Raw genomic sequence first — 27,819 nt, forward strand, 5'->3', positions numbered from 1 at the left:
GAAATACTTTTCAGCTTCCTTGGCCAGCGTGTGGGACAGTAGGCACTGATATGAGGGATTCGTGTTATGTTTTCCCCACACCATTAAATTTCTCCTTCTATTGCTGATAGTATTTGTTTTTTCTTTATTTCCATGTCATTGAAATGACATTATCAGTTCCACTGTTCCCAGCCCTCTTGTGCTAGTCTGGCTTGAAGGGATCTTTGGTTTTACAGAGCCTTTTTTGAGAGCAGCAGCCTAAAACCGGACATAGAGGCAGATGCTCTCCTCTCTGTCAGGGTAAAGGTTGTCCTGTGCCTTCAAGCCCAAGCAAACACAGGTGGAAGAACATGTGCCACCTCTGCTTATCAGAATCTCTGCACCAGAGAAACATCTGTGCTTGCTGTTCTATAAATTCTGTACTGCCTCAGAATCCAAAACATGCTCTCCAGATTTTAGATTAGATGGACCACTTATTCTCCTTCTAAATCAGTACTGTTTTGGAAACTAGCTGAAGATATATGAATAAGTGTGAAAATATGCATATTTCTGTTTTCTAAAAGTACCTTTTAGATGAGTTCTACTAGGTGGAACTGTGATATTCAGCATTTAGTTTGCAGCTCATTGCAATAAATTTGGGAGGAAAGTGAAGTCAGAGAATGAAAATGTGGTCACTACAAACATCAAAGTTATGCTCCTTTCTTTTTATGATCTCTATCACATAACAAATAAGGACATTGAGAAGCATTCACATTAGTTATCCCTATCATATTAAATCATTTGCAGAAGTAGTGTTATTAATTATACTATAGTGAAATGAACACCATGGTATCAGATTTTTCATTTCATAAACCTCCTCCACTGTCCCAGTTAATCTGAGTACTCCTTGGCATGAGACTCCTAGCAGTGCTGTTACAATAGTTCTGTCATAACAGATAATAATACACATATTTCTGGAGCAACAGTGAAAAGATTGGATAGTTTAATTCTCAATAAAATCATAGAACTTTCAGAACTTGTTTCTTCACAGTGTTTAGCTGTAATTCCACTTATATATTAACTCTGCAAATCCAGTCTTGACAATGTTTCAGTAACAGTTTACAGTATTCCAGGCTCACTAGACATTGAATACATTGATTGGTTCATCTTTATGTATGTAAAATTTGTCAAGGCTAAACAATTTTGGGATTCCTTGATGAGAACAATTAAGGACTACCAGTTTGAAAACGATGTGATTCATTCTTCTAAATATTAATTGGAAACATAATGTATCAACTATTAATACTATAAAATTAGGAAAAATAATTATATTTTGTAGTTGTAACATATAGTAGTACATTGATATCAATTATTGTAAATGCTTGTTCTATTTTATGAATTGTTTTATTGTCCTATGAAGAGGTATAAAGTCTCCCTTCCATATCATCGTAAAATCCATGGAATCCAAATGCACTGAATTCATTCACCCAGCCATGCTTAACTTCACTGGTAGGACAGTATTATTTATGGTGACGTCTCTCTTTTGTTAGTGTCAACAGCCCCAACTTTGATTTGAGTGATTCGCAAAGACATTTTGGGTTTCTTTTCATGAACTTATATCTTCTAGTTTATAGTAAATGCAGAGAGAGCTAAAATAGACAAGAAGCCCTACTTTCATTTTTATACCCAGGGTTGTTTAGGTTTTTTTAGTTTGACCTTAGGTAACCAAATACCTGAGTTTCCCTGATTATAATCCCTACTGGAAATAATGACTGTGTCATTTCACTGTATTTCTAAAAATTCCAGTTGGCGTATAAGCAGTTGACACCTGACTATGTTTTTTGTCTGGAAATCACTTTCTGGTAGGGCATGTACATGAGCATTGCTTGCATACAAGTCTGAAATGCCATAAGAAGCAGAAAGAAGCCATTTTAATGCAAATTGCCCTCATTATAAAAACACTAAATTTTGGAGCGGGATTCACTAATATACTCCAGTCTGTTTGTGCCTTCCTGAAACAGGACAGGGCTCTTAGACATACAGCCAGTTAGGGTGTTTTTAAAGATAGGGGAGAACAAAGCACGGAGCACACGCACATAAGTTTCTGCTGTCTATCACTCTGCTGCTGGCATTCACATACCACATTCTTCCTGCTCTTTCATTCCTGTATCCCACAGCAGTCATGCTCATCCATTCCTCACCTTTAGTTACCTCCTCTCTCTAATGTGCTGCATCCATTCACACATCATACTTTTACCCTTCTTCATGCACTTCTCATGCAGCAGTTCTTAGAAGGAAGTTTATGGAATGGCTATCCCACTTTTCCACTAATATCCTTCTATTGCTACAGCTACCATCTCCAATGGGATGGGACACCACAACTTGCTCTCAGGTTTTGATGGACATAGAAGCAAAAACTCTCAGGACAGATGGTGCCAACCTTCTTTGTTGGAAGCAGAGTAGAAATATTGTATTGAAGCAAATGACAGTAAGTGGTAGCCTTTTAAGGAAAAATTAGATACAATGATAATTTTGGGAAGGATTTTTTAATTACAGGCCACCTATGGGATGATTCACAGTGAGAACATTAGGCATACTGTGAGACTGCTTTTTCAGTCAGAACAAATAGTCTGATACAGGATCAGAGTCATTCATAATAACCCATTTTAATTTACTTTTATTCATCAACTGATTAACAAATTAATAAATTTAGACATCTAGAAAATTATTTTCTAAAGCAGAAGATATGGCATTTTCTCATATACCACAGAGTATTAATACCACTTCATATGTGAAATCTGAACAGAATTTGATGTATCCTTAATGCAGCTTAGTTTGTGATCAGTGTTAGGATCCAAGCTGAACCCCCTACACTGAACTAGAAAATGATAGAGTATTTACCCTGCAATGGTGTTCTTATTGGTCAGATATTTACTGCAGTGGAAATGAAGTCACAACAAAATTGTGACTCCTCAGTGCTATAAACCATAGAAGAGTACTGCAAATTCTACTCTCAGAAAGCTTACAAACTGAAACAGAAAATAGAGAGGTTGGATGAGCCATGCAAGGAGGAAAAATAGCTAGTGGGATATTGGATAATCCTCATTAAAGGAGAATGGGATTCTTACCCATAAAACTGTAAGGGTGAAAAGTGACCTTTTTCTAACTATTAAAAGGCTGAAATTTTCTGTGTGTTATAAAGCAGTTTTAAAGAAGGACCTTGGTGGGATTTTGTAACTGATTTTTCCTCCTTCATCTCACAAAAAAAATATTATGCAAGATGAATTTTGTGGTTTATACTCAGTACTCAAAGTGAAATGGAAAAGAAAGCATAAATATTCAGTAGTGAAGGTGTTAAATTGTTTTGCAAAGAATAAAAATATATTGTCCTTGAAAATGAGTGCTTGGCTGTAAAAGAGGCTCTAGAGATATTAAGGCAACATTTGCTTGGAAGGAAGGTCAGTTTGATAATACATTACCCTCTATTAACCTGGAAAAATACAGCGAAGTCTGAGAGAACCAAAAGAAACTCCATTATTTCTCTTTGCCATACTATTTTAAAGCAAGTAATATATTTATATATACCTGAAAAACTGTTGAGTAGATCTTTTGGTATAGAAATTGTGTGAGAAACTCTTTGAAGTAGAGGTAATTTTTTTTGCCATACATTTGTACATACATTTTTAGCCATACACCATACATATGTGTGAGACATGAGTTAATGAATTGGTAATCAAAAATGGCTTCATTTCAAATGCACTGAGGTATTTATATGTAGTAGACTATTAGTAAAAATCCACTTATTTAGCTGGAAATTATTTCACTGTTTTGATTTATTTAATTTCTTGTTAATACAATGATTCCTGTCTTTAATTTTGCATGAAAGCATTAATCTGCAGTAATCCAGACTCCTTTTGAAGTATCTATCTCCAAAGGGTGCTGACCTTGTAAAACCAGTTGACTACTTTCAAGATACAGCAAGGTTTGAGGATTTAGATATGTGTACAGCTATGAGTGCACGTATAGATATTCTGAATTTCTGGTTTGGCATGACAGTATAAGGTCCAATAACTAGGATGAAGCAGTGAATGAGCACGCATTTTGTTATAACAAGGACACAAGATGTTTAATCGGAGTCAGATTCTTCAGCATAAAGTTTGGCAGTGAATTTATAGCATTAACAGCAGCATCTGGGACAGCAGAAATTGTAAACATTTATCTTGGGAAGTATGTGGATGCATATTATTATTGTAAATTGAACTTGCTAAACAATACATCATAGCAACACCTTCAGATTTGGTGCCTGGCGTTCAGCTCCACATCCGTGGTTTGGCTCTAAAATACGCTGCTGAGTGCTGGCAGGTCACATTGATCTCAGTCAGCAGAATGTGGACCTGGACAATGAATACACAAAAATTCCACGAATCAAAGCTATAAGTCTTAGCTCTAAATTAAGTTAATAACCTGACTGATAGTCAAATCAGATTTACACCGGTCTCAGAGTGACTACTGGTGAAGTTAGGCTCCTGAATGAGCCCTCTTTGCAAGTGCAGCAAGAAAAATGGATTATTGATCCAGCAATTATGAAAATCGCGGTCTTAGTAAATAGATAACAGAGTTATAAAACTGACGCATTTCTGGCAGCAATGCCCACTTCAGTTACAGGGAATCTCCTTGGAAACCATAATATCTCCAAAACAGAAATGAACTTTCAAGTTATACCTCCATAGATTTTAAATTGAGACTAATCCTACTCATCTATCTTTGCACATTTTTTTTAAGTGTCCAACAAAGTTCTGTTACTTTCACAAGGTACTAATTTAGTATATGACTAGTTATTCTTGTCCTCATGATGCTACCATTACTCAAAGAAAGAAAAAAGCTCTATTAACCACCTCAGTTCACAAGTACAACATGACTGCCTATTACTAAAAACTCCCAGTCACATATATATTTTTTTTTTCAATCTATAAAGGCATTTGTCACTGTGCTGCAGCATCTTTGTAAGTGCTCCATCTAGCTCCTCACCTCATCCTTCTCCCTCTTTCCTTCCTGACAGTTTATATCAAGATTTAGCAGTGGCAGTGGTGTGCAGTTGACAATGCTGCCGAAAATGTCTTCCACCAGGGACAGGTGGCACATTGCCAAGATTCCCAGGTGGGCACAGGGGCTGCTTGGTATTTAGATCATGCTTTGCTATACCCTTATGCCTTTAGGCTGTTGGGAGGCTGGCTGGGCTACTTTCCTCCCCCTGGGAGCCATTACCTAGATAAATGTGATGCACTGCATACAGAAATAAAATGTGCGTACAAAAGCAAACGTGTTGTAAATTTTGACCTCCTTTTTCTAAAGAAAAAAAAAGAGCTTCATTTCTGTATGAGCCTCTGCACACACTGACACCTTTCAAAGTGATCCCAAATAGCTATACAAACATTTTTTATCTCGCTCTTCAGATCCACTGATGTTCTGTCACGCAGTTCGTTCACACCGAGCATTTCAGGATGCACAAGTAGTTCCTGCAAGCAAAACTTAGACAGAACAGGCTTACATAATTTGTAAATAAAAGGCTGCCTTGAAGTTTAGACCTTTTTCTTTTTATGAGGTCTTGCCTTCAAAATACTTATCATCTTTCAAATAATTACTTTTTTTTGTAAAGTGGCAGTTTTAACATCCATGCTATGCTCTTGAATGCTTGAAGAAGTGAAAAACTGTCTATCTAGGAAGAGAATTTGCCTACTCTTTACCACTTTATGAGTAGCATTCATTTAAGTATGCTCTTGCTATTGCTTTACTTACTTTTTTTTAATCTACAGTGTTTCATGTTTACTGGATCAGCAAATAATCAAGGTCTTTAGATTTTTCTGGAATGGATTTTATTTTGCTCCCCAAAAAAGTTAAATGCCTCTATTTAAACAGCTTCTACCAGTATATGCAAAATACAAATAAAATGGAAATAGTTTTTTCTACTAATCCACATCTGCCTGAGTGTAATTACATGATACATGCTGGTTAAGCAGAAAAATTTTGAATAGACGGCTTTTTAATTAGGCATATGCATTGGGTCACAGTAGAATTAAAATGGGTTTTAAAAAATTGATTGTATAAAAATGGCACCTGCTTACTCAACAGATCTGATTCTTGGGTAAAATTGCAGATATATGTCTGTGTCACATCTTTCTGTTGGCCCCTGAAGCCAAGATTGGAGCCAGTGTGCACAGTCCTTCCAATGATGGGAACAGATTTTAGCCCAAGTTAACCACTTCGACAATGATGCTTTGTACAATTACTGACTCAAATGTGACAAACAGATGGTTTGCATCTGTGGCTCAGGTTTCAGCAAGAAGATAATCTAGGTCTGTCTAATGCCAATTTGAGTGCCTGAATGCCTGGGAATACATTTTGGCTTCACTTTTTGTCTGATTTAAATAATACTTTTTGTTGAACTGATTTTTTCCCCTGAACCTCAGAGTCCAGTGAGTGAAAGGAGGATCTGTGTATAGTGGTTACCTGTCAGCTCTGCTGAGTTTGTCATACATGAGTAAAACTTTCTGTATGTGGTGAAGACTGGGAAATGGTTCTTCCGTGCCAGTATGAGCAGTGATATTTTATTGTTCTCACATACCAGCAAGTGGTCCTAAAACTATTTCTGAGTGCAGAGACAGCTGAGCATTATGTCTCCCAGCAGCTCTTTTCATTTCACTGTGGCTGTTGCAGTACTATCTATCAGAGAAAGTTGTTATAAAGTTAATAATAAAGTGGTCAGTTTTAAATTTAGTTCTTCCAATCAGTAGCTGTGGTTATTGTATGAATGTTCTTCTCCCCAGGTGACATTCTTGGTACACTTTAGCAGTTATTTTAATGTTCTTTTTTAGAAGAAATAAGTAAGAATTTTCTTGGCAGATCCTTTAAGTATTTCAGTATTAATACACAATAGTCATCTTACACTGCAATCTCCTTTAAGAAGTTATTATAATTCAGAAATTTTTATTTTAATTTTGTAATGGGTATTAACAAAATTAGGGCCTTAAAAAAAAAAAAAAAAAAAAAAAATCAGGCTACCATGACCTGCAGGATCCTAGGCTTTATCTTGTCTCTAAAAGTTATAAGTTATGCCATCAGATCTTAGCAGCTACAGCTAAATAGGCTTTACAAGGTTCTGTGGCAGTTCAGAGTACAAGAAAACAGAGAATTTCTGTTTATGCAGAAATCTTTTACATCCAAACAAATGTCTCTACCCATTTGTAAGAGAAATTATTTATTCACACACTGAATTAACATGTATGGCAAGTGGAAGGAAGCTGGGTTTCCAAATTTCAGAATACAATTTGGCTGCTACTGTTTAACTGAAAGATCCCTCACACACTAGTTCTCTGTCCTGCTACTAGTAACTGTATGAATGCACTAATAATTGTATGAATGTGTGAATGTAAAAATGGCTCATTCCTAACAAATCTTTACATCTTTCCTGACCATCAATCAGGTGCTGTTGTTATTAGAATTACCCCCGTGTTTTATATCTCACTACTGGAAACGTGCTAACACCTCTGAATTTATTATTAATAAGCTCCAGTGCCAGCAATCTTGCAGCACTTTGCAGAAAGAGAAGACAAGGTCACTGCTGAGAAGTGACAGAAATACATAGTAATGATAGCAGAGTGTGGGTGAGCAGGTGAAGGGAAAGCTTCAGCAATGAAGTAATCATGTATTCCTGGTTCTGAAACTCATGCAAAGCTTGCATATGCAGAATTTAGAGTATATTGTTGAGAAATGCCAGTAGGAATAAGTAATGCTGGAGAAATTAGTAGAGTTTACATGGACTATAAATGCAGCAAAAAAATATGCAGCCTGAGTCCTGCAGAGCTGGTGCTTCCTGTGCTGACTTGCCAAAACATGGGCTGGTTTGAGCTCCATTGCTATTGGCTTGTGCTGGCTGCAGAGAGGTAGCAGAGCTGTCTCTGACGCCCACCAAATCACAGCATTCTGTCATATTTTAAGCACATAAACCTGGTACTAAGAGCATGATCAAAAATGCCTCAGAAACAAATGAGACGTTTCTACTAAGCTTCAAATGTGATTAAAAATTAACAATGAAGATCTAATCTGTATTTTTTGCTCTGCATTCAGACTTCTCAGTTTAGTGAATTCTAAGTAATAATACGAAGGGCAGTCCAGCAGACGCTTCAGTTCACTGAAGTACAGACAGGAATCCAAGTGCACAAGAAACGAGAAGAAGAAATAAGTGTTTGTATACAAATAGTGGGAACATGGGTAGGAAAATGGAGGAATTTTACCTACAGATGCAAGATGTCTATACAGAAAATCTAGGAGTAATAAAAACTTAGCAGAAACAATAACTGGAGTCACTGAGTAGTATAGGTTCTTCAGAAAGTAGGGAAATAAAGCTGTTAACATTACATGAAACTTTAGGATAATTTGTGATGAAATTAGTTATGTCAACAAAACAAATTCTGTCTGGATCAGACACTTCAAGTATGAAGAAGTTTTTTTTTTTCAGAATTAATGCTTGTGGAAAATCTCCAGGGTATCAAGTTTAATTCTGCAACATTATTGTAGAGAGGAATGTAAAAAAGAAATTGTCATTAAGAGATGTTGAAGCTCACAGATTGCTTCACCAGTCACTAAACCAGCAAAAGATAATGATAATATAGATCTGGTTTTTGCTTTGAAATGTGTAGATAACAAAACATAACCTGTGGTCAAACATTCAGGCACTGAGTCCATTAACATTACATGACAAAATAAGTAATGGTCAGCAAACCTTAATAAGCAAGACAAACTAGGTAAATAAGTGAAATATTATGGGACTTTATGGTCGTTTCTGTGATGAAGACATCAAATTTCATCAAGTGCAGCATTTTGTGTTGAATCTGACAGCAGGGGACCAGGTTCAGCCATCCAGGAAGTCCCCTCCAGACCCATGTTCCTAAATTTGTCAGTTAAATGCAAGAGCCTTAAGTAAAGCAGAGGTAACTTTGAGATGGTTTGACAACTTTTGTTGCTGTCAGTATTCTTTAACATTCTTCAACTCAATGGTGAATTTGGACATTGGCTGCCAGACAGAAGAATCTGCTCTTGTGACAGTGTAGATGTTCGAGATGTTGGCCAGTTTGTCTATTGTCTGCTGTACTGAGTATCTATCAAACCTGACACTTCCAGCTAGGGAGTCTGCTTCAGATGCTTTCTCTAAAGATCGGTCCTCCTGGTCTCCCTTATCCCTGAACAGTAAGATAAGGTTGTTATGGTGTGTGTGCAGTTTGTAGAGGGTAGTGAGGAAGACGAAACTGGGGAGAGTACCCGATAGTAAGGACGCTGAAGTAGGGATGTCCACCCTGGAGAAGAGAAGGCTCAGGGAGATTTTACCAGTCTGTGTAAGTAGCTGTGCAAAGAAGATGGAGCCAAGCTCTTTCTAGCAATGCTCAGAGACAAGAGGCAATGGGCACACATTCAGACACAGGAGGTTCCCTTTGAACATCAGAAAACACTTCTGTCCTGTGAGGGTGACCAAGCACTGGCACAGGCTGCCCAGAGCGGGTGTCATGTCTACCTCTTTGGAGATTTTCCAGCGCCACCTGGACATGATTCTCAGCATCTGATTCTAGGGGATCTTGTTTGAGCAGGGTTTGGACAAGATGACCTCCAGAGATCCCTGCCAACCTCAATCATTCTGTAAGCAAACTCCAGTCATTTTAGTAAGTTTAATTCTAAAAGTCAGGAAAAGTTTGTTGCTTAATATAAATGTTCTGCATAACTTCAAAGATACCCACTCACTGTGAAACTGTGATTTCTGGAGGCAGACTATGGCTTGCTTAGAAAATCAGACAGGAATTATGAAGTGGATTGCTATTATGCTTGTCCATATGCACCCATTATTATTGGAAGCAGCAGCAGAGAACAGGCAGAAAAGATGCTACAGGAGCCTTTAAGGGAGTTTTACTAAAGAAGAGAGGTTTTGAACTTTGCATTAGCATGGCACTAGCTCTGTAATTCTCTTAACTTATCTCTCTCTTCCTACCAAATGCTGGGTACTTCTCTCTGTGTCAGCAATGAGGAACTCACAGCCTGGAAAAACAAGTTAGGTTTGAAGAAACTACAGTCGAGAGATTAATTTGAAGGATTTCTGAAATTAACCCCTTTTATTTCTCCTTCCTGTCTCATGATCTGAAACTCTCTTTCTTCCCAGTGTAACACCACTGTAGCTCCTTCCTTTGAGTTGAACTCATGCCATTGTGCTCATCACAATTTAACCTTTGGCTGTACATTCTCCATATGACAGTACAGCATATGGGTCCCAAACGGTTCAACTGTGAGTTACAGCTTCAGAGTGTGCCCAGACATGCTATTCAGGTTATACCTCAGAAACCACAAAGAGCTTTAAAAATATTGATTCAGGAAATGCTGAGGAATTTTCTGCAGTCTTGTGAGGGATAATGCAAGGTTATTATTTGAAGTTCTCACCCAAGACCTTCTAATGCTCAGCTTTGTCTGTTCAGTGACTGGAGAATAGGGCTACTTGGCCTGTATATTTCCTGACTGCACTCCTTTTGCAAAAGCTAATTTCTTTTCACCAGAGACCTATGTAATGTCAACTAGCTCGTGTGATTTTCTGATATATGAAAACCATACTGGCTTAAGTTTTATATCATATCTAAGCTTGTCCAAATACATAAAGTGAAGGGATGAAGACAGGCAATGCTTTACTTGCCCAGCACAAAAAATGCATTTTTCCTTTTGCACTCTGCTTATGTATTGTAAGAGAGGATGAACAAACAGATTGGTCTCCTCCCACCACATAGCTGCGTTGCCAGCACTCGGGAAAATAAAGACTGCATGGATTAAAAAGTCGCAAGGTTACTGTTAAGGCATAAGCTACTGAAATAGGAGGATGCATTGAAGAGTTCTCAGTTCAACAGAATCAGTCCTATTGTGAGCAATGTCAGCCTCACTGCTAATGTGGAAACCAGGGATGAGAATGCAGGTAAGATCTTTCTATACCAGGGCATGAACAAATGACAATGAATTGCAGCAATTACCACAATAATTTGCACAGTGCATTTTTAATTTCTATTAAATTTTGCCTTTTGAAAACTGCTTTGCTTTCAGCTGCTTGGGAGTAAAGCATTGGAGTTCTTTCAGCACTGCCTGTGAAGTGACCTTACTGCTTTCGCTTATGTTTTGAAGTCTATTTATGATGCACATTTAAGAAAGCATTTGCAGCTCCTAAGGCTTATGTGAATAATATTCACAGTCTTTTAAATAAGCTCTGTTAGCATTTTTTTCCCAAGACATCCTCTGAAGAAATCTTTCTCTGAATCACAGTTTGTGCATATGCAATTAATTATTGTCAGGCTCTTAGACAGACTGATCATGTGGGAATTGACCATTTCGTTTTCACATAGAAACAGCCTTTGCCTTTGCCTTTGCCTTTTGCTGTCTCATAGAAACAGCCCTTGCACTGGCATCCTGATGATGCTCTTTTCCTCAGTTTGCTTGATTAGATCTTTTGATTGAAGTACTTCAAAGACATAATTTCATAAATACACTTGAAGCAATTCCATGAAAACCACCTCATCCTCCCTTAATCATTCTCATTTTATTGATGATTTTTCAAATATGTTTTAAAAGCATTGTGTTGTGATGAGTCAATTATTGAACTGTGTACTTTGCAGATATCTCACAGTGGTAGGATAATGGTAGGTTAATAAGAAAATCTTCACTTAGAAAAATATATTAACTTCTAGAATTTTCTAACCAAGCATCCCTCTCCTTTTCTATAAAGATGCAAACTGCTTCATGAAAGTGAAAACTGATTGTGGGTCATCAAACTATTCTGAATATTGTTTGTACTGATCCCTCATTTTCATTTTAGTATGCACCTTAATGGTAGCTAAAGATATTTATGGCTCTAAATATAGAGATCTATTCTAACAACAAGAAGGAACGTGAACTTATTTCTGAACTTTTCAGTAGCAGTAGCTAGTTGGTGCATGAGCAATATGGAGACCCATAAAAAGCCTGTTGACTTAAAGAATTCTGCTTTCATATGTGATGTGACTGGTAGCTCTGCTATATATGTGACAAGATCTGGAGGTAAAGGAATTATTTTGTTTTTATTTGACCAGATTAGGTGGAAATACTAAACTGATTTTCAGACATTTGGCTGAATTTTTCTAATAGCAAACTATTATAGCTACCTAAAAAATTTGTCCTGTCATTGTCATAGAACCATCATGGCTATAACAAAATGCCACTAAATATCTCAATGTTATGCAAGATAGGTAGTTCATGCCTAGAATTGGAAATGATGGTAGTGGTTCAGAACGTCTGATCCAAGTAATGACATTTAACAGAAAAATGTCAATATCGTGATCAATGCAAAAAGTGTTTCTTTATGCTTATGCATGCAGTCTTGCATTCCAATTCCTTATTCCTTGATTCTCAAGTCCACAAGTACTTACTACTATTTTTATTTTTAGTCTTCACCAAACAATGGTATTTCTTGACAACACACCCTCCAAATAATCTTCCATTATGTCTTATAAAAAAAAGTAATCTGTGCCCTAGACTGAAACAAATTGGAAAAATAAGGAAGAAATGTTAGGAAAAGGTGCATATCTCTACCTAGGTTAATTTTCCAGCTGTGCGATTCCACAGAAAATAACTGGTACTGTCATTGTCTCCTTGTATTACATTTGCTGGCAGACAAACTTCACTTTTTTGTCTCTATTGAGTCAGTATGTTGATTGAATTTACTGTATTTTTTTAGTAGACTTCTATCTCATTTCAAAAAAATTTGCACTGCGTATATGGTAACTGAAGTTGTCTCATGTTGTCACTGTTTGTTCTTCTCGTTCTAGGTGATGTGATTGTCTATATTAATGAAGTTTGTGTCCTTGGACATACTCACGCAGATGTAGTCAAACTCTTCCAGTCTGTTCCTATTGGTCAGAGTGTCAACTTGGTGCTATGTCGTGGATACCCTTTGCCCTTTGATCCTGAAGATCCTGCCAACAGCATGGTGCCACCCCTTGCAGTAATGGAGAGGCCTCCGGTAGTGGTAAATGGAAGACATAACTATGAAACTTATTTGGAATACATTTCTAGGACTTCTCAGTCTGTTCCAGACGTAACAGATCGACCACCACACTCCTTGCACTCCATTCCAGCAGATAGTCAGCTTGATAGCACATTCCCACCACCTGCCCATGATGATAATGTATCAATGGCTTCTTCTGGGGCCACCCAAGCTGAACTCATGACCTTAACCATTGTGAAAGGGGCCCAGGGCTTTGGCTTCACTATAGCAGACAGTCCTACAGGACAGAGGGTGAAGCAAATTCTAGACATTCAGGGATGTCCTGGTTTGTGTGAAGGTGACCTCATTGTTGAGATCAACCAGCAGAATGTACAGAACCTGAGCCATGCAGAAGTAGTGGATATACTTAAAGAATGTCCTGTTGGAAGTGAAACTTCTTTGATTATCCATAGAGGAGGTAAGTTTGGAAAGTCTGTACAATTACAAAAATGTGTGTAAAAGGTTCTAAACCATAAGACATACATATAATCACTACATCCTTGTTTGCTAGATTGGAAATTAATTTCCATGTTGTGGGAGGTAACACCATTGGTTTTGGAAAAGTGTGTCTTCAATTAAGTATCCTAGGCAAAATCTTGCAGTTTGTTGTACATTCCTTTTTGTGTTTTGAGTGTCAATGGTCCCATCTCTGTATAAGGATAAAACTAGGCAGTTTCTTTCACTCCATAATAGTTTGTGTGGTGTCTTCAGCAAACTCTTGTAGTCCCAAAGCAGTGCTGCAAGCTTTAAATATACTTGTATAGATTGACTCATTAATGTAGATAAAATCAGAGCAATCTATTAGCCCTTTACAAGGTTACTGGTTTTCATACGCCATTTTGCCTCCTCTTCCTTCATTGTAAAAATTTTGTACAACAGTTCTTTGTTTTTTTCTTTCTTAACAATAGAGATGCATGGTGTTTGTTTCTCTGATTTAAAAAATTAGTTTCTAGCAACCTAGTTTTTCTGACCAGCCTGACAAAGTAAGTTTGAATATTCACCGCTGGAAGGGGAGAGTCAAGACTTATCTGTAAACAAGCAATAACAACAGAAGAAGTTTTAAAAACTTGACAGAGATAAGTTATTTCAATAGCTTTTAATATTTTAGCCAAACAAAATTTCTTTTATGGTTTGAGATGAGCATCCATCATAATTTATTATTACCTCACGTGAATAATGATTGGATTTTTTTTAATTAAAGATCTTTGTTTCTCTAAAAGCATTCATATGTCACTTAATGTGCATGACTCTGTGCTTCAAAAGAAAAAAAAAAAAAGAAAGGATTCTATGTCAAAATACTAACTACTTTACTTCTGAAGAGTAGAAGTTGGGAAATGAAGCCTTAGTGTTTGCATATGCCAAATGTTTGTCATTATGAAACCTACAAATCCTTAGGAAAAGGAATATAGTAGCATTTTATCACATACAGAAGTAATAAACATAAGGTGATTAAAATATCTATAGATGCACATTGTCAATAAAGTATTTTTCATATATATATGTAAAAGAATGGTTTATAAGAGACAGAATCTGACATTTCTTTGGAATGAAACCAAATTAAGAGTGATAAGTAAATTGGAGTCACTGTAGTATATAAACTTGGGGAAATTTAATTGTTGCAGAGGTGCTGTATTTGTCGGTATTAAACCTGTTTTTACCTAACATCCATTAAGAATCTGGAACAGTGGAGTAAGCAACTTTTTTTTTTTCTGAAGCAGTTGACAAATTAGGGAGAATTGCATAGTCAAAAAAGAATATAAAGGGTTAGTGTAACCCCAAAAGGTGGAATTTTATTTAGAAAAAGGCACACTAATCCCCCTCTAGAGGAAAACAATTTAGAACACCAGTCTTCAGAGAGAAATGGAGTGTGAAATCCAGTATGCTGAACAAGCCTGAGCAATAATAGACAGCAAGATAGATATTTCAGCAATTGGTGCAGGACAGTAGCAAAAAACAGTAGCAAAAAACCCCGTAGCAGCAACATACTCAAGCCCATGAGGATAATTGCTCTCTCTCAAGAGTATTTCTTCTTAGAGCATTGATTCATGATCAAAACAGCTTGACCAACATGACAGTTTAACAAGTTCTGGTACATTAACTGAGCTGTGGTTGTTTTCTACACATCACTGTGGCAGGTAGGAGATACTACAATGAACTCAACACTCGATAAAAGCAGTGTAAATCTACACCATCTGGTCTTTTCTCAGGCCAAACACTGAGGTACAGCTGACACATATACTAGGTCCAAATGCAGTAACATTTAACCTTCTGTTACTGGGGCAGGAAGTGGTTGGTTGCTTTAGAGAATGCAAGGAAGAGGAAGAGAGCATGTTTTGTTCATGGTAAAACAATGACCAAGACTAAAGCAACTCTTAGGAAATAATACAGAGTCATTTAACTTAATGGGATGATACAGAGCAAATGCAAGTTTACTATCAGAAATTCTTGTACATCAGAAAAAATGACTATACGTTAATGGAAGGTTCTGACACTCAGAAATTTAAAAAAAAAAAATAGCTCACTTATTTGAGTGATGCAAAAGAAGTGAAAAAATAGAGTGTATGAGTCAAACCTATTCTACCTAAGAGATGGCTAAATCATAGCTTAACACAAATATGAGAACAGTTTTAAGGTTACAACTTGGGTTTGGTTTCTTTGGTTTCTTTTTTTTTTTTTTTTTTTTTGTAAATTTATAAGAAAGGGGAATTTATGTGACTAAATATACACCTATAACTCAGGTTACTATACCTGTGCTAGTCGTCAGGTCTCCTTTTATAGTCCCTGTGCAGAAATAAGCTTTTCTAGGGTGTAATTCATGTAATTCCACTGTAGATGTTTCATATAAGTCAGGTATACCTAGGTATACCCTAAAAGTATATATTCTGTATGACAGACTATAAAGGGAATTGAAGATGACTGTTTCAGATGCATGTGTTAAAAATAAGAAACAAATGATAGCATTTGGTCATGTGAGATAATCTGAACACAAAACAAAATTCAAGTACTTACAGAAACCTGCTTTGATTCTAGAATATTTAATCTGTGACACCGGTAAAGCAAGGCATACTTTCTCATTACTCATGGATCCAATTTTTATTTTATTATTTCTGATGTGTAATGACACTTGAATAATGCCGTCCTTTTCTATCATTACCCCGTGCATCCTGTCTTTAACATCTCATTTTTAAGATTAAGATCTAAGTGCTGCTCCTGCCTGTGGATGAGGAAGGCTATGTTTTGCATAAGGTTGTGTGTTGCCTTGTAATATATTCTGTCTCTGATATGAATATGGCCTGACTGCATAGTTTACAGTGGCAAATCCATTTCTGTAAGTGACTTAATTTCTCTCTTATCCAGCAATCTTATCTACATTGCAGACAAGAAACAGATCGACATTGACTGAGATATATTCTCACAGCATCTCACACTGGGAAAAAATACTCTCTGGGATGGACATAGTTTGCATGTTATAGCATTTAAAAAACCATTGTCCCTCAAGCTTAGAAGGTAAACAGCCAGAGTATGCAGGGGAAGGAAGGGTCTGCATGTTTAAAAAAGGTGGAGGGAATAGCAATACTCAAATTTAAAGAGGCCACTAAAAAAACCTCTCTGAACCAACACCAAACAGAGACGTCATAGGGTACAATCCAATAGGAGGAAATCCCACTGAATTCATAGTCTACTCATTTTAAAATTTCTAAAGCAGAAATAACAATTTATCTGTTTGTTAAAAAAAATGGAAATAATATTATTGTCTATCAAAAAAAATAGAAAGCAGCTCTCTAGCACTAGTTAGACATCTTACTATCTTCTTTCTGTTTATTAGACAGGTTCTTTGCTAAACACAGATGCACCAAAATAGTTCAGTTTCTTTATATCTGTTTTTGCTGAACAGCTGTATTGTTTCCATTGATTACTATAAGCTGACAGATGTGTTTGTTCTGGGAAAAAAAAAAAAAAAAGACTGGAAAAGGTAGTGGAAAAGTGTTTCCTAAAAAGTGAAAAAAATAATAAGGAAGTAAAATAAAATAAAATAATACCCAAAGAGATTTACTCCTTTCCAGCTTTGCTTCAACCTTCACACTTCATCCTCGGTTTCTGCAGCAGACTTCATTGAGTATAGACTGCTGAAATAGCGTGGAAGAGCTCTCAAAAATCAGTCTTTCTGAATGTAGATAGAGAATAAATTCTGCATGAGTCCATTACTACTGAAAAACAGCACTTAGTGGTTGAAGTGGTACGTACCAAATTTATGTAGAGCAAAATATTCCCTAATGAGGACATCAAAAACTGGTTTTGGCGTATTCTACTAAATGAGCTATCCATGTACCTGGCATATGCCATCTCTTTTGGGAAGTACCTTTGAAATATATGAACTTATAGATAGCAGCCCAGCTCCAGAAGTGTTCCTGTCTGAAAAAGAACTGACAGATTCAAATGTAGATCCATCAAGACTATGTAAGAAATACTGTTGTTAAGGAAACCTGCAGACAACCAAAGATTGACAACTCATAACAAGTGTTGTGAGTGAAACATGAAAACTAAATGTAAAAAGTGGGAGCCTGACAAAGTTCTTATGTCAGATAGCTATTTTATAATCATGGAATCAGAGAATGGTATAATCCAAGCTGGCTCTGACAAACTGGGACTGTTAGTATGAAATGGAGCCAGAGGAGTGATGCATTGTCCACACTGTTTAGTTGTCCTGGGACTGGACTAAGTCAGCTGCCAGTTTCATCATGGCACTCTATGGGAGATAATGTGGGCCACATGCAATTCTCAAAGTCAAGATGAGGAGGGAGAATTTAACTATGGAGTTCTAAACTGCATGAATAAAAGAAAGGCCAAGTATCTTTCTCGTATTTTATATAAACCCCAGTAGAAGCGTGTAACTCCTCGAAACCACTAAGAGATACCAGTACATCACACAAAGCATCAGCAATTTTCAAAACAGACAGAAATTTCACAAAAAAAATCTCTGAATATTCTAGTGGATAAATCCAACCACTCAAAATGAACTGATTTCAATGGAAGGAATCCTACACCCTCAGTGCAATTTCCATGGACTTATCTCAGATTTGTCTTTCTACCCCAGAGATGATTTTTTTTTTCTAGGTTTGCTATTTGTCCTCAGCTCATTCATCTATTTCTCCAAGTTATTGTCTCTTGGGAAGGCTGCACAAGATCAAGCTGCAGGCAGCATCATTGCCCTGCTAACACTTGTCTGGATCAGGAGTTTCTGATCTCCTGGTCCCATGACCTCAGCCCACCACTGATGTCTCTATAGCTTTTATTCTGATTCTGCAGTTCTTCATTCAAAATATTAACAGACTGCCTGGTGCCAACTGGAGAGCCTGTGTCTCATGGCTTGCTCACCCCCAGTTCAGAACTTTCTAGTCACCAATCCTGAGGGTTTAAAGAAACTGAGTTCTTGGAAGCATGTTGCAGGTTTTTGATTTGGGACTTATGGAGGTTTTCTATCATCCTGTTGTATCTGCTCTTTTATACCCCTGAGTCATTGGCAATTTTTTTCATTTCAGTTGCTTCTAAGGAACCCAGTCTTGGTTTAATTGCTTCCTATGGGTACTCTAAGTTAACAGCAGTCTCTTCATGCTTGTCTTGTTCATGAAGGTATGCTTCTTTCATTGTCTCTGAGAAGAGATATTGGGAGATACAATCTGATCTCTCCCCTGCTTCCTGATATACTTTCTCCTCCTCAGACATTTACTTCAACTGATTCCTTTTCTCTCATTTCTTGAAAGTACTCTAATGTTAAGAGAAATATTTAGCCCTGTTGTAATCTTAAATGGCACATATATCTCTTGTTTGTGAGTTTAAGGGACATTTGCATATGAACCTAGTAGTGAACCACTGACATGTTTGAAGTGAACCATATGATCCACTGATATCTAGAAGTTAAAGACATAAATGTCTTCTGTCAAACATGCTGCTGACAACATCCTTTTTCAGTTTTCTCTTTCCAATTTGCCACAACATTTTGCCTTGCCATCCCTCTAAGAAGTGCTCTGTTATTCTTGGATCCATTTGCTTTAAAACCGATGGAAAACAAAGGTTCATAGCTGACCTTTTTCCTTTCCATCTCAAAATTATGAGCTTTTTTTATTATGTCATAAATTCAACAGTTTCCTCAGCATGAGTTCTCTGTACACATATCCTTCTCATGCTGGTTTTGACTTGTTTCCCTTTTTTGTGCTCATTTTTGTTTCTATTCTTAGCTAGTAATGCCAGAAATATTTTATGATCAAAAATATTGTAAGTCCTGCTACATTGTCCACTTCACTGACTTTGCTGTTAGATATCATATTGCCCTTTTCCCTACTCTCAGCCTTGGGCACTTGTGCCTTCCTACCTTCCCTATGTAGAAATCAGTATTTTGTGCAAAATAGTTTCCTAACAACCTTGTGAGAGGGACAGTTGTCTTTCCTATATTAATTTCAGAAATAAAATCTCTGAAAGATTTTTAGAAAACACTGTTACCATGCAAGAAAAACTGCTGTTATATCAACATAACTCCTGAAGCACCGTTTTCCCAATTCATTTTACAAGGTATATCTCACCTTAGAGAGTATCATATTTTTAGCTGTGAGATATGTACTGTCCTAATAACCTTCAAATTATTTACATCCTTTTTGCCCTACACATTGAGACTGGTTTATACACTGGATAAACTTGAAAAACTTTTTAAGCATCTTGTTGCAATTATCTGGCACAAAATCTATTTTAATAAATATTAAACATGTTATAACAGGTAAATTAAAAAATAAGTTACATATATAGCCTCATTTATGAAGGGATTCAATCTAAAGCTCATTAGTGAGAGAAATGGTAACTTTTCAGTAGCACAGGGAATGACAAATTTGAACAGAAAGAGTTAGGGCAGGAGACCAGTTATCCTAAAATTTGCACTAATAAAATTTTCATATCTTTTTTGTATAGCTCTGAGTAGCAGTGAAACAGTGTGCAATTGCTTCCATATTTCTGAATAAAAGAAAAAGAAACCATAGATGTCCTTGATGAATATGGATTCCTTAAAAAATAGACATCAATAATATTTAGTAGCTATTATGTTGTATTACTGGAAGTAATATTAATTGCATCGTGTTTCGAAGTGGTAGTGCTATGGTTTTGTTGCTTCTTTCTTATTAATGTTTGTACACTCTGTGGTACATTTGTGGATAATTTTGCAGAGCATTAGATAAATCTTTTTTACATATATTGCATAGAAGGTTTTTAATGACTATTAGAAAGCATTTTGTTTCAAAAGTACTTTTATTATTGGTGAAACTGTTTTCTAATGTAGGCTTATATGGTCTGTGTGAAATTTGAGCAGTGCTTCTCTTAAAACTTTTGGGGACACTTCTCCTAATGATGTGTGTGCCTAACTTGTTGACATTAAGAGGCATTAGTTTGCACACTGGAGAAATAAGTCCCTTTAGAAGACCTTTTAGCAAAAAGAAGCACAAGTGTATAGACATATATTCTCATCCTTGCATGTCATAAAGAGGTAACTACAATTGCTCCAATGGCTATTTTACCATTAAATTCTTATACCCCAAGGTAAGGCTACAAACATTGAGCAGTCAGACCTTATCATTATTGGGTCTACAAAGAGGCTTGCCATGCACCTAGGATTTGTGCAGAGCTGCAGGAACTCTGCCTTCAGGACAGGCAACTACTTGTCTCTGTTGAGGAGTGAAGGGACCATTTGTGTCTGATAACTGCAGCCCACATCATTGGTAGAACCCAGGAGCTCTCTTGGCAGCACTGCAGACTGGTTTCAGTCTTACCTATGTTAGTGAATGAATTAATACTAATTGAAGAACAGTTTGTTTGAGAAAACAGACTTTTTGGCTTGCCTGCATTGGAATCTGGCTAGGCCAGAGAAGTTTCTTCTTTGTTCTTGCAAGCAGTATTATCAGAAAACTAATATTACCTTGGGTTATCTTGGACTGTGTATCTCAGTGAAAGATGACATCTTTTGAAGCCAAATACCTCCCCAAGCATGGCATGTGGGAGAACCTACTGCTGTACTGAGGCATGAAGAAACTTGGGATTTTTTCCCGTTGCCCATAGTCTTGTGAGTGAATCTAGCCTTCCTTAGAGGAAATCTCAGCCTAGGAATGGAGAACTACAGAGCTGGACTCTAAAAAAGTACCATAAAACCTGTGCTTATGTATCAAGGCATGCCTAAAGTTTAGTCTAAATGTGTTGAACAATGTTTTTGTTGGTTCAGTATATAATGTAATGTCCTATTAAACAACATTTGTTGGGCTTCCAAATCTGTTGTCAAAGTACATTGTGTAGACGTTGTGATGTGGTGATTTGTAATATAGTGCAATATTTTATAGTAATAAAGTAAGCTAATACACTATGAAACAAGTGAGTACATTATCTATTATGCTACAGACTTGAGACACAGCACTGGGGAGATGGGAAGGTGTACTTCCAGGCACTTCCTAAGCCACTTACAAGAGCCACAAAACTCTTTTGGCCCCTGTGTTCTGCCTATCCAGTAAAAATGTAGAAACTAAATTAATCTTCTAAATGAGGTATTAATCCCTGAACAATTCTTTAAGCAACTTTCATTTACGTTCTCAAAAAGGAAAGGAAGGCTTTAGCAATGGCTACGCTTGCTCTCTATGATTAATGCTCAGCTTTTTTTATTTTTTTATAAACCAAGAGTATAACATTTATTAAATACAACACTACCCTTCTCAGGAAGCCTCTGGATGACTCATAATTCAAGCACAATCAAAACCAATACAAGGATTCATACACCTTTGCTGTGTCACCTTCAGATTACAGTATAAAAAAGGACATGGAAGCCAAAGCTGTCAGGCACAAACTCTGAAAGCTGACTCCCAAGTGTGTCCAAACAGATTTCTAAAGGAAATAAATTGCTTTCCAAAACCAGATTTGTCATAACTTGGAACAGTATTTCAGCATGTAAGAAACACACTGAGCAGTGTTCCTATTTGGTAAATGAGATAAATTTTGACTTTTATTTATTTTGTACCTTTTATAACCATAAGCAAAAAGAAGTCAAGCTTTCTGTACACACATTCGTGGGGTCACCTTCATTTTAGTGTATATTTCAGTTGGGTGCAATGGACTTTTTAGAGTATTTTTTCTATAATGAAAGCATTTTTAATTTCATTTCATGTGTTCTAGACAGAGCACTTCTAAAGATCCTGTCATAATTAGAAAAATACTCCGTATGCATGAATAAAAGCACAAATGCAAAACCTTTGAATGAGAAAATATTTTAATGATCTTTACATCCATTTTATCAATTAATTTCCATTTCTACAATTATCTTTTTTCTCTAGCAAAAAGTTTGCTAATATTTTAAAGGGATAAATGATCATGAAGATAGTAATAGTAATAATAACAATACCATTTTTCTTAAAGAGTTAAAAAAAATCCATTGCATAATACTTCAGGGATTGGTTGACATCATAGAAAAGGTTTGCTGATTATGAGAAATGCCACAGTATTATCTGCATATATTTTAAGTTTAACTAAATTCACTTGTCAGTACAAAGTCAACATCTTTTTTTTACTATCCATGTGAAAGAATTTCTGTATGTTAACTTGTTCTTAATAAATGTGAGGCATCTGAAGCCAAGCAGTGCCTCTCTACTGCAGTATAAACATTTTCATATCTCTGAAGTAGAGCAAAAAACACCTTAGTCTGTTCCTTAGGGGAAAAAAAGAATGACCAGTAGAGAAATACTGTAAATAGGATCCTAGGGGGATAGCGTATCAGAAGACCTGGCTTCTCTTTTACATCGCTCTTAAGCCTCATATTGTTTAACATGTGATATTCTCAGGAATAAGTATCAGGAAGTAGTTAGTAAAGATGGAAAGAGCAATTCAGCTCTGTAACCAAAATCCAGAATGGAATCAATGGAAGGTCCTAGAGCAGCCCAGAGAGAAGTCTGGGAAAAGTCCACAGGGCTTTGATCTGTGGCCAGTGAGAGCCAACAAATGTGGTGAAGACTCCATCCAAATTCTGCCCTTCTTCATTAGCTCTTTCCATGTTTTGCCAGTCCTTCTTCAGTCTGCCTGTTTATTGCTTGTCATTCTGGCTCCATTTTCCCTCATTTGAGCAATTCAGAGAAGCTGTCATTCTTGAATGTCAGCCCAGGCTTTGAACTTTGCCTTGCTTTGAGCAAGAGTTTGGCCTAGCCGAACTCCAACTGCCCCTTTCAAACTAAATAGTTATAATATTCCATGGTTCTCCATATTTCTTATCTTTAGGGGCCCAAGGTGCTAAAAGAGAGGGTCTCTGATTGAACGTATCATCATCTGGATAATTTTAAACTTCTTCCACAGTACTTCTCAGAGAGAAAGAGAAGCTTTTAATCTTTTCTCCTTATTACACCATACGAATTTCTTTAAATATGAAAGTTCTTTAGAGCTAATGCAAACAGAAAGAATGATGACAGGCTTTTTGATTTCACCTTTCCAGATGTGGTCCCAGAGATTACAAACACAACAAATTATTCTTACACTATTGAAAAACAATGCGGCATTTATTTACTTATTGTGTTGCATTCCTGAGAGATCTCAATGGCTTGTGGGGTTGGCTCTAAAATAGAAACAGCTAGATAGTCTGATCCAGCTAACATTCACTAGATGAACACAAACTACAATGATTATTTCTACTAAGGTTCATGTTAAATAAGCAAGAGGTTTGTCTTGTAACTTGATCATTGCATAGCAGACTTTTAACTTTATCAAGTTCTTTATCCTAATAGCAGCACATTAAGATGCATTGTACAGTTTCAGTCAAAATAGTCTTTCTTAAGCATTCATCTCACAGAAATTAATTGTGATTCTCTTTTTTTTTGGCATGTCCCTAAAAGTAAATAAGCTGAAAATCTTTTAGGTGCAAAATACTTCAATTTATCTTCCCAGTCTTGCCTTGCAACACATACAGCCATGTTCACTTCAGCACTTGTCATCAGGGATCTTGTGTAGGCAGCTACAGTGAATCCTTCCTCATCTGATCTGGGCAGCAAGCAAGGATCCCTGTGTGATGAGGAAAATAGGCACCTCTAAGGTGCCATCAGCTACTGTAAATACCTAAAGTAGCTTGACATTAGTATTCTAAAAGAACTTATTCTTCCCTGTTGATTATTAAAGATTTTTTAAAACTCATCTACTAACGTTTGATATTTAAATTTCTACTCATGTTTGGTCAGATGAATTCCAACTTAACTGTAAAAAAATTAGATTTCTAGTCTACACTAGTCAAAATAGTTACCCCTATGGCCAGTGGTGGAAAATAGGCACCTGAAGATGATGACTTACATCATTGTATTTAGTTATTGCCTAGGCAGCTTGTTCTCTGGGTTTGACCCTCAAGCTCTATGGATTATAGAGAAGTCTGGCAGAGGACCTTAGTTTAACTGACCAGCCAGATGGACAAGGGTGCATGAGTCCTACCCACACACCAGAGGCAAGCATAGAATAATCAAAGTTATTTGAAAAACCCTGCATTATCACAAAAGCTGAAATCTGTCTCATTCACTATGGCTAAATCTGGAATGCCATTTATGCTACTGTAGAAAGCAGCCTCAATTTCTGTATAAAAGTGAAGTTACAAATGTAGACTTGCAAAAAATATTTCATATTAATATATATTAATATCTTTATTAATATTACAACTTTTATTGCAAAATTTAATTGTTTCTATATAATGAACTTCTATAAATCTTTACATGCAACAACCCCACTCCCTATTTAAAAATGGAAACACATAGAATTAGTATGGCTTACATTAAATTGAAAAATTCTATGTAAAATCAATTTTTTTTTAACATAATTATAAGCAGGAAATCAGGGAGAGAATTTATTTTTAATGACCTTTGTCTAGGAAAAGCTCTTGGCTTTTGACTGTGTTACACTTTCTATGAAAATCCAGTGGGAAACAAAATCAGTACTCATAAAGTTTGCAGTTGGCAGAGAGATTGGTCCATGCCATTGGATAGACGAGTATTACTGATAAAGAGCAATGTGGAATACTTAATAAATTAAACAGCACCAAAAAGGAAGCATTTTTGTCCACTCATTGCAAATTAATTCCTGAAAGAGAGCAAGGAATGCAGCCCAAACTTGCCAAAGTGCTTTTGAATCATCATGAATAATCAGCTGAGCAGAACATCAAAATGAAAAATGCAAATTCATCACAATTTTTTAAAACTTTTTGTTTATATTTTTCTTAGTAAGATGCCATTGGTAAACTATTTTATTGCGCTTAATGTTAACAAAATCAATGAGATCCTGTTCCAGATTGTCTTTCCTTGCTTCTTAAGTTCATGTGTGTCCTTCCATTTTATTTTTCCATTTTTTCCCATTTACTTCAAAGTTAGTATGTGACACTTCCATGTACTATGCAAAGATGATCCAGCATCTTGCAGAAGTGCTCTCTTTAACTAAAGTTTCTATTATTTTAGACCTGAAATACAGGATTTCTAGAGGATTTTCCATACAGTTCTTCATTAGCAAAAATAATGGCTGGTTCAGCTGTCCATGTTTCCTTAATACCTATCTCCTGTAACACATCTCATTTCCTTTACGAAAAACTAGGTATATAATTTCAGAATTTATTTCCTGTGAGGAATCTTACAAATTCATTAAAAGCTTGTAGAAATGAAAGAAAAGGCCCTTGTTTGGGGAAAGTGGTCTAAAACAGAGCTGAAAGGATAGAAACCAGGCAGTGAAAAATTAGACATTCAGAAAAGATGTTTTGGGTTATATAAACAGTGCTCAAAGGACTCATGGTGTAGGATGATCCTTTTTTTCAGCAGATAGGAGGCACAGTCCCTGACCTACAATACTCAATGTATTAGAATCTGTTGGATATAAAACTGCTTGAAAGCCATTTATGGTTACCATGAGTATATATTTACATAAAACAGCTACAACCATCCTCTGTGTCAAGTAGATAATAGCAGTCTGATGGAGAGCTTCTCTTTGGTTTCTTCCAAGCATGTAAGCTGCCTTCCATCCTGAGAAGTGCCTGAGTCAGGTCCTCCTCCTGTGGTGAAGGCAGATCACTCCTTCCTGAGGTCCTCCTCATGGAGAGACATTTGTAATGGCTGTGGGTTCTAAGCAAGGGGAGGAAGAGTCAGGGCACAGAGCTGGAGATCTGCAGCCTAATCCAGCAACCTGCTGAGCGGAGCAAACAGCAGACACATAGGCCACGAAGGGAATGGGATGAAAATCTTCTGGGGACTAGCAGGGAGTATACAGGGCTTTTTATAACTCAGGAACTCATTGATTTCACTGGAAACAAGGACCTGTAATGTAGGGACATCGCGAGCGGGGCAAGCTGTTCAGAAGCCCCTTTGATTTCTATATCCTCCAGTTATGACTTAACATTTTCTCTATCTGAAACATATGTATTTTAGTTATAGTATGATAAAGCTTGGTGGTTTGCGATTTTGTTTGGTTATATATAAGAAGGAGTCTGTACAGATCTAGATAAAATCTTTGGCCAACCTGGGATCCAGCTCAGGTGGGAAGAAAACATCAAATCAAAACCACTATCTGTCTATATTGCCACAAAATAGAAAGTAATTTCTTCACCAATTTGGCTTATTCTATACACTGCAGATTGAAGGCTTGAATGCTAGATGATGCTTTTTCTTCCAAACTGACATAATTTCTAAGGCTACTTAAATGTGACTTAGTAATGAAGAAAAGAAAATCACTAGAAATTCTGCAGATTTCAGAGATTTTTACAAAAGGGGAAAGTTCTATTACACCAGTTTTACAATTTGGGGTTACAAAGACAAAAATTATATGCGTTATTGTAATTAAGTCAAAAAAAAGAGGCACAAATTGGAATACACTGCTATGACTTTACCTTTTGCTATTTAAAACTAATATATTTGGAAAAATACACAGACCTCAAAGAAATAAAAAATAAATAATAGTGGTTTAGAGTGCAATATATTAAGTAAGAAAATAAATATTTTCTGTATTGAAAATAATATTGCAAATTAAAACAAACAAACTGAAGTAAGAAAAATAGACACCTCTGAAATTTCATGACTTTCGTGTTTATACACAGAATTACCCATTTTTATTCATTAATATGTGATAGCTACTTGCACGCTGTTTTTTTTCAGTTTGCCTTAACAGTACCAAAAAACCAAAAGTACTTAACATTACCAGATTAAGAAGAATTATAGATATTTATCATGTCTACCATTTAAGGTCTCTTTATATGGCAGAACACACAACTCAGAACATTCTTCAGGGAAAATATTGTTCAATGGAGGATCTGAAGATAATTTTGTTTGTTTTCAGTTGTACATTGTTAATATTTTCAAATTGCAGCAATAATTTCTGAATTACTAAATTCCGAATAGATGAACATGCAATTTCTTTTAACCTAAAATGGGGTTGTAATTGGTTTCCTCCATCCTATGAAATATTTTAAGTTTAAAACACCTCCTACCAAGAGAGTCCTAGACCTTTTAAAAATTTCACCAAGACAATATTCACTGAGAAACTCGGTGAGAAACTCTAGACTGAGCAACTCAGTCTAGAACTGTTTGTTGCCTGATAGATGAAAAACTTATTTACAGTATGAGAAGCAAAGGCCTGCTTATTGTAGAATGAATTACTTCAGGCTTCATGTTATCAGGAATGTCTAATATTTAGTGCTTGATAAATATTAGATGATCCTGCTAAATGTTAGATGGTCTGTAGATATTTCATCTAGAACT

General features: G+C 36.3%; 1 protein-coding gene across 10 annotated transcripts in view; it reads left to right on the forward strand.

Moving 5' to 3' along the window:
* Nucleotides 1-27,819, forward strand: part of MAGI2 (membrane associated guanylate kinase, WW and PDZ domain containing 2) — a 390,999-nt gene that overhangs the window by 258,150 nt on the left and 105,030 nt on the right. For 9 of the 10 annotated variants that reach the window (XM_051805040.1, XM_051805039.1, XM_051805043.1 and 6 more), the window contains one exon: nt 12,834-13,469. The exons of the other annotated variant lie outside the window; for it this stretch is intronic. In XM_051805040.1, the coding sequence (XP_051661000.1) occupies nt 12,834-13,469 (636 nt within the window). The remainder of the gene's footprint in view (nt 1-12,833; nt 13,470-27,819) is intronic. 10 annotated transcript variants of the gene reach the window in all.

This window comes from Manacus candei, unplaced genomic scaffold, assembly GCF_025592945.1.
Source record: "Manacus candei isolate 608988 ecotype Guabito, Panama unplaced genomic scaffold, ASM2559294v1 h1tg000063l, whole genome shotgun sequence".
Lineage (NCBI taxonomy): Eukaryota > Metazoa > Chordata > Aves > Passeriformes > Pipridae > Manacus > Manacus candei.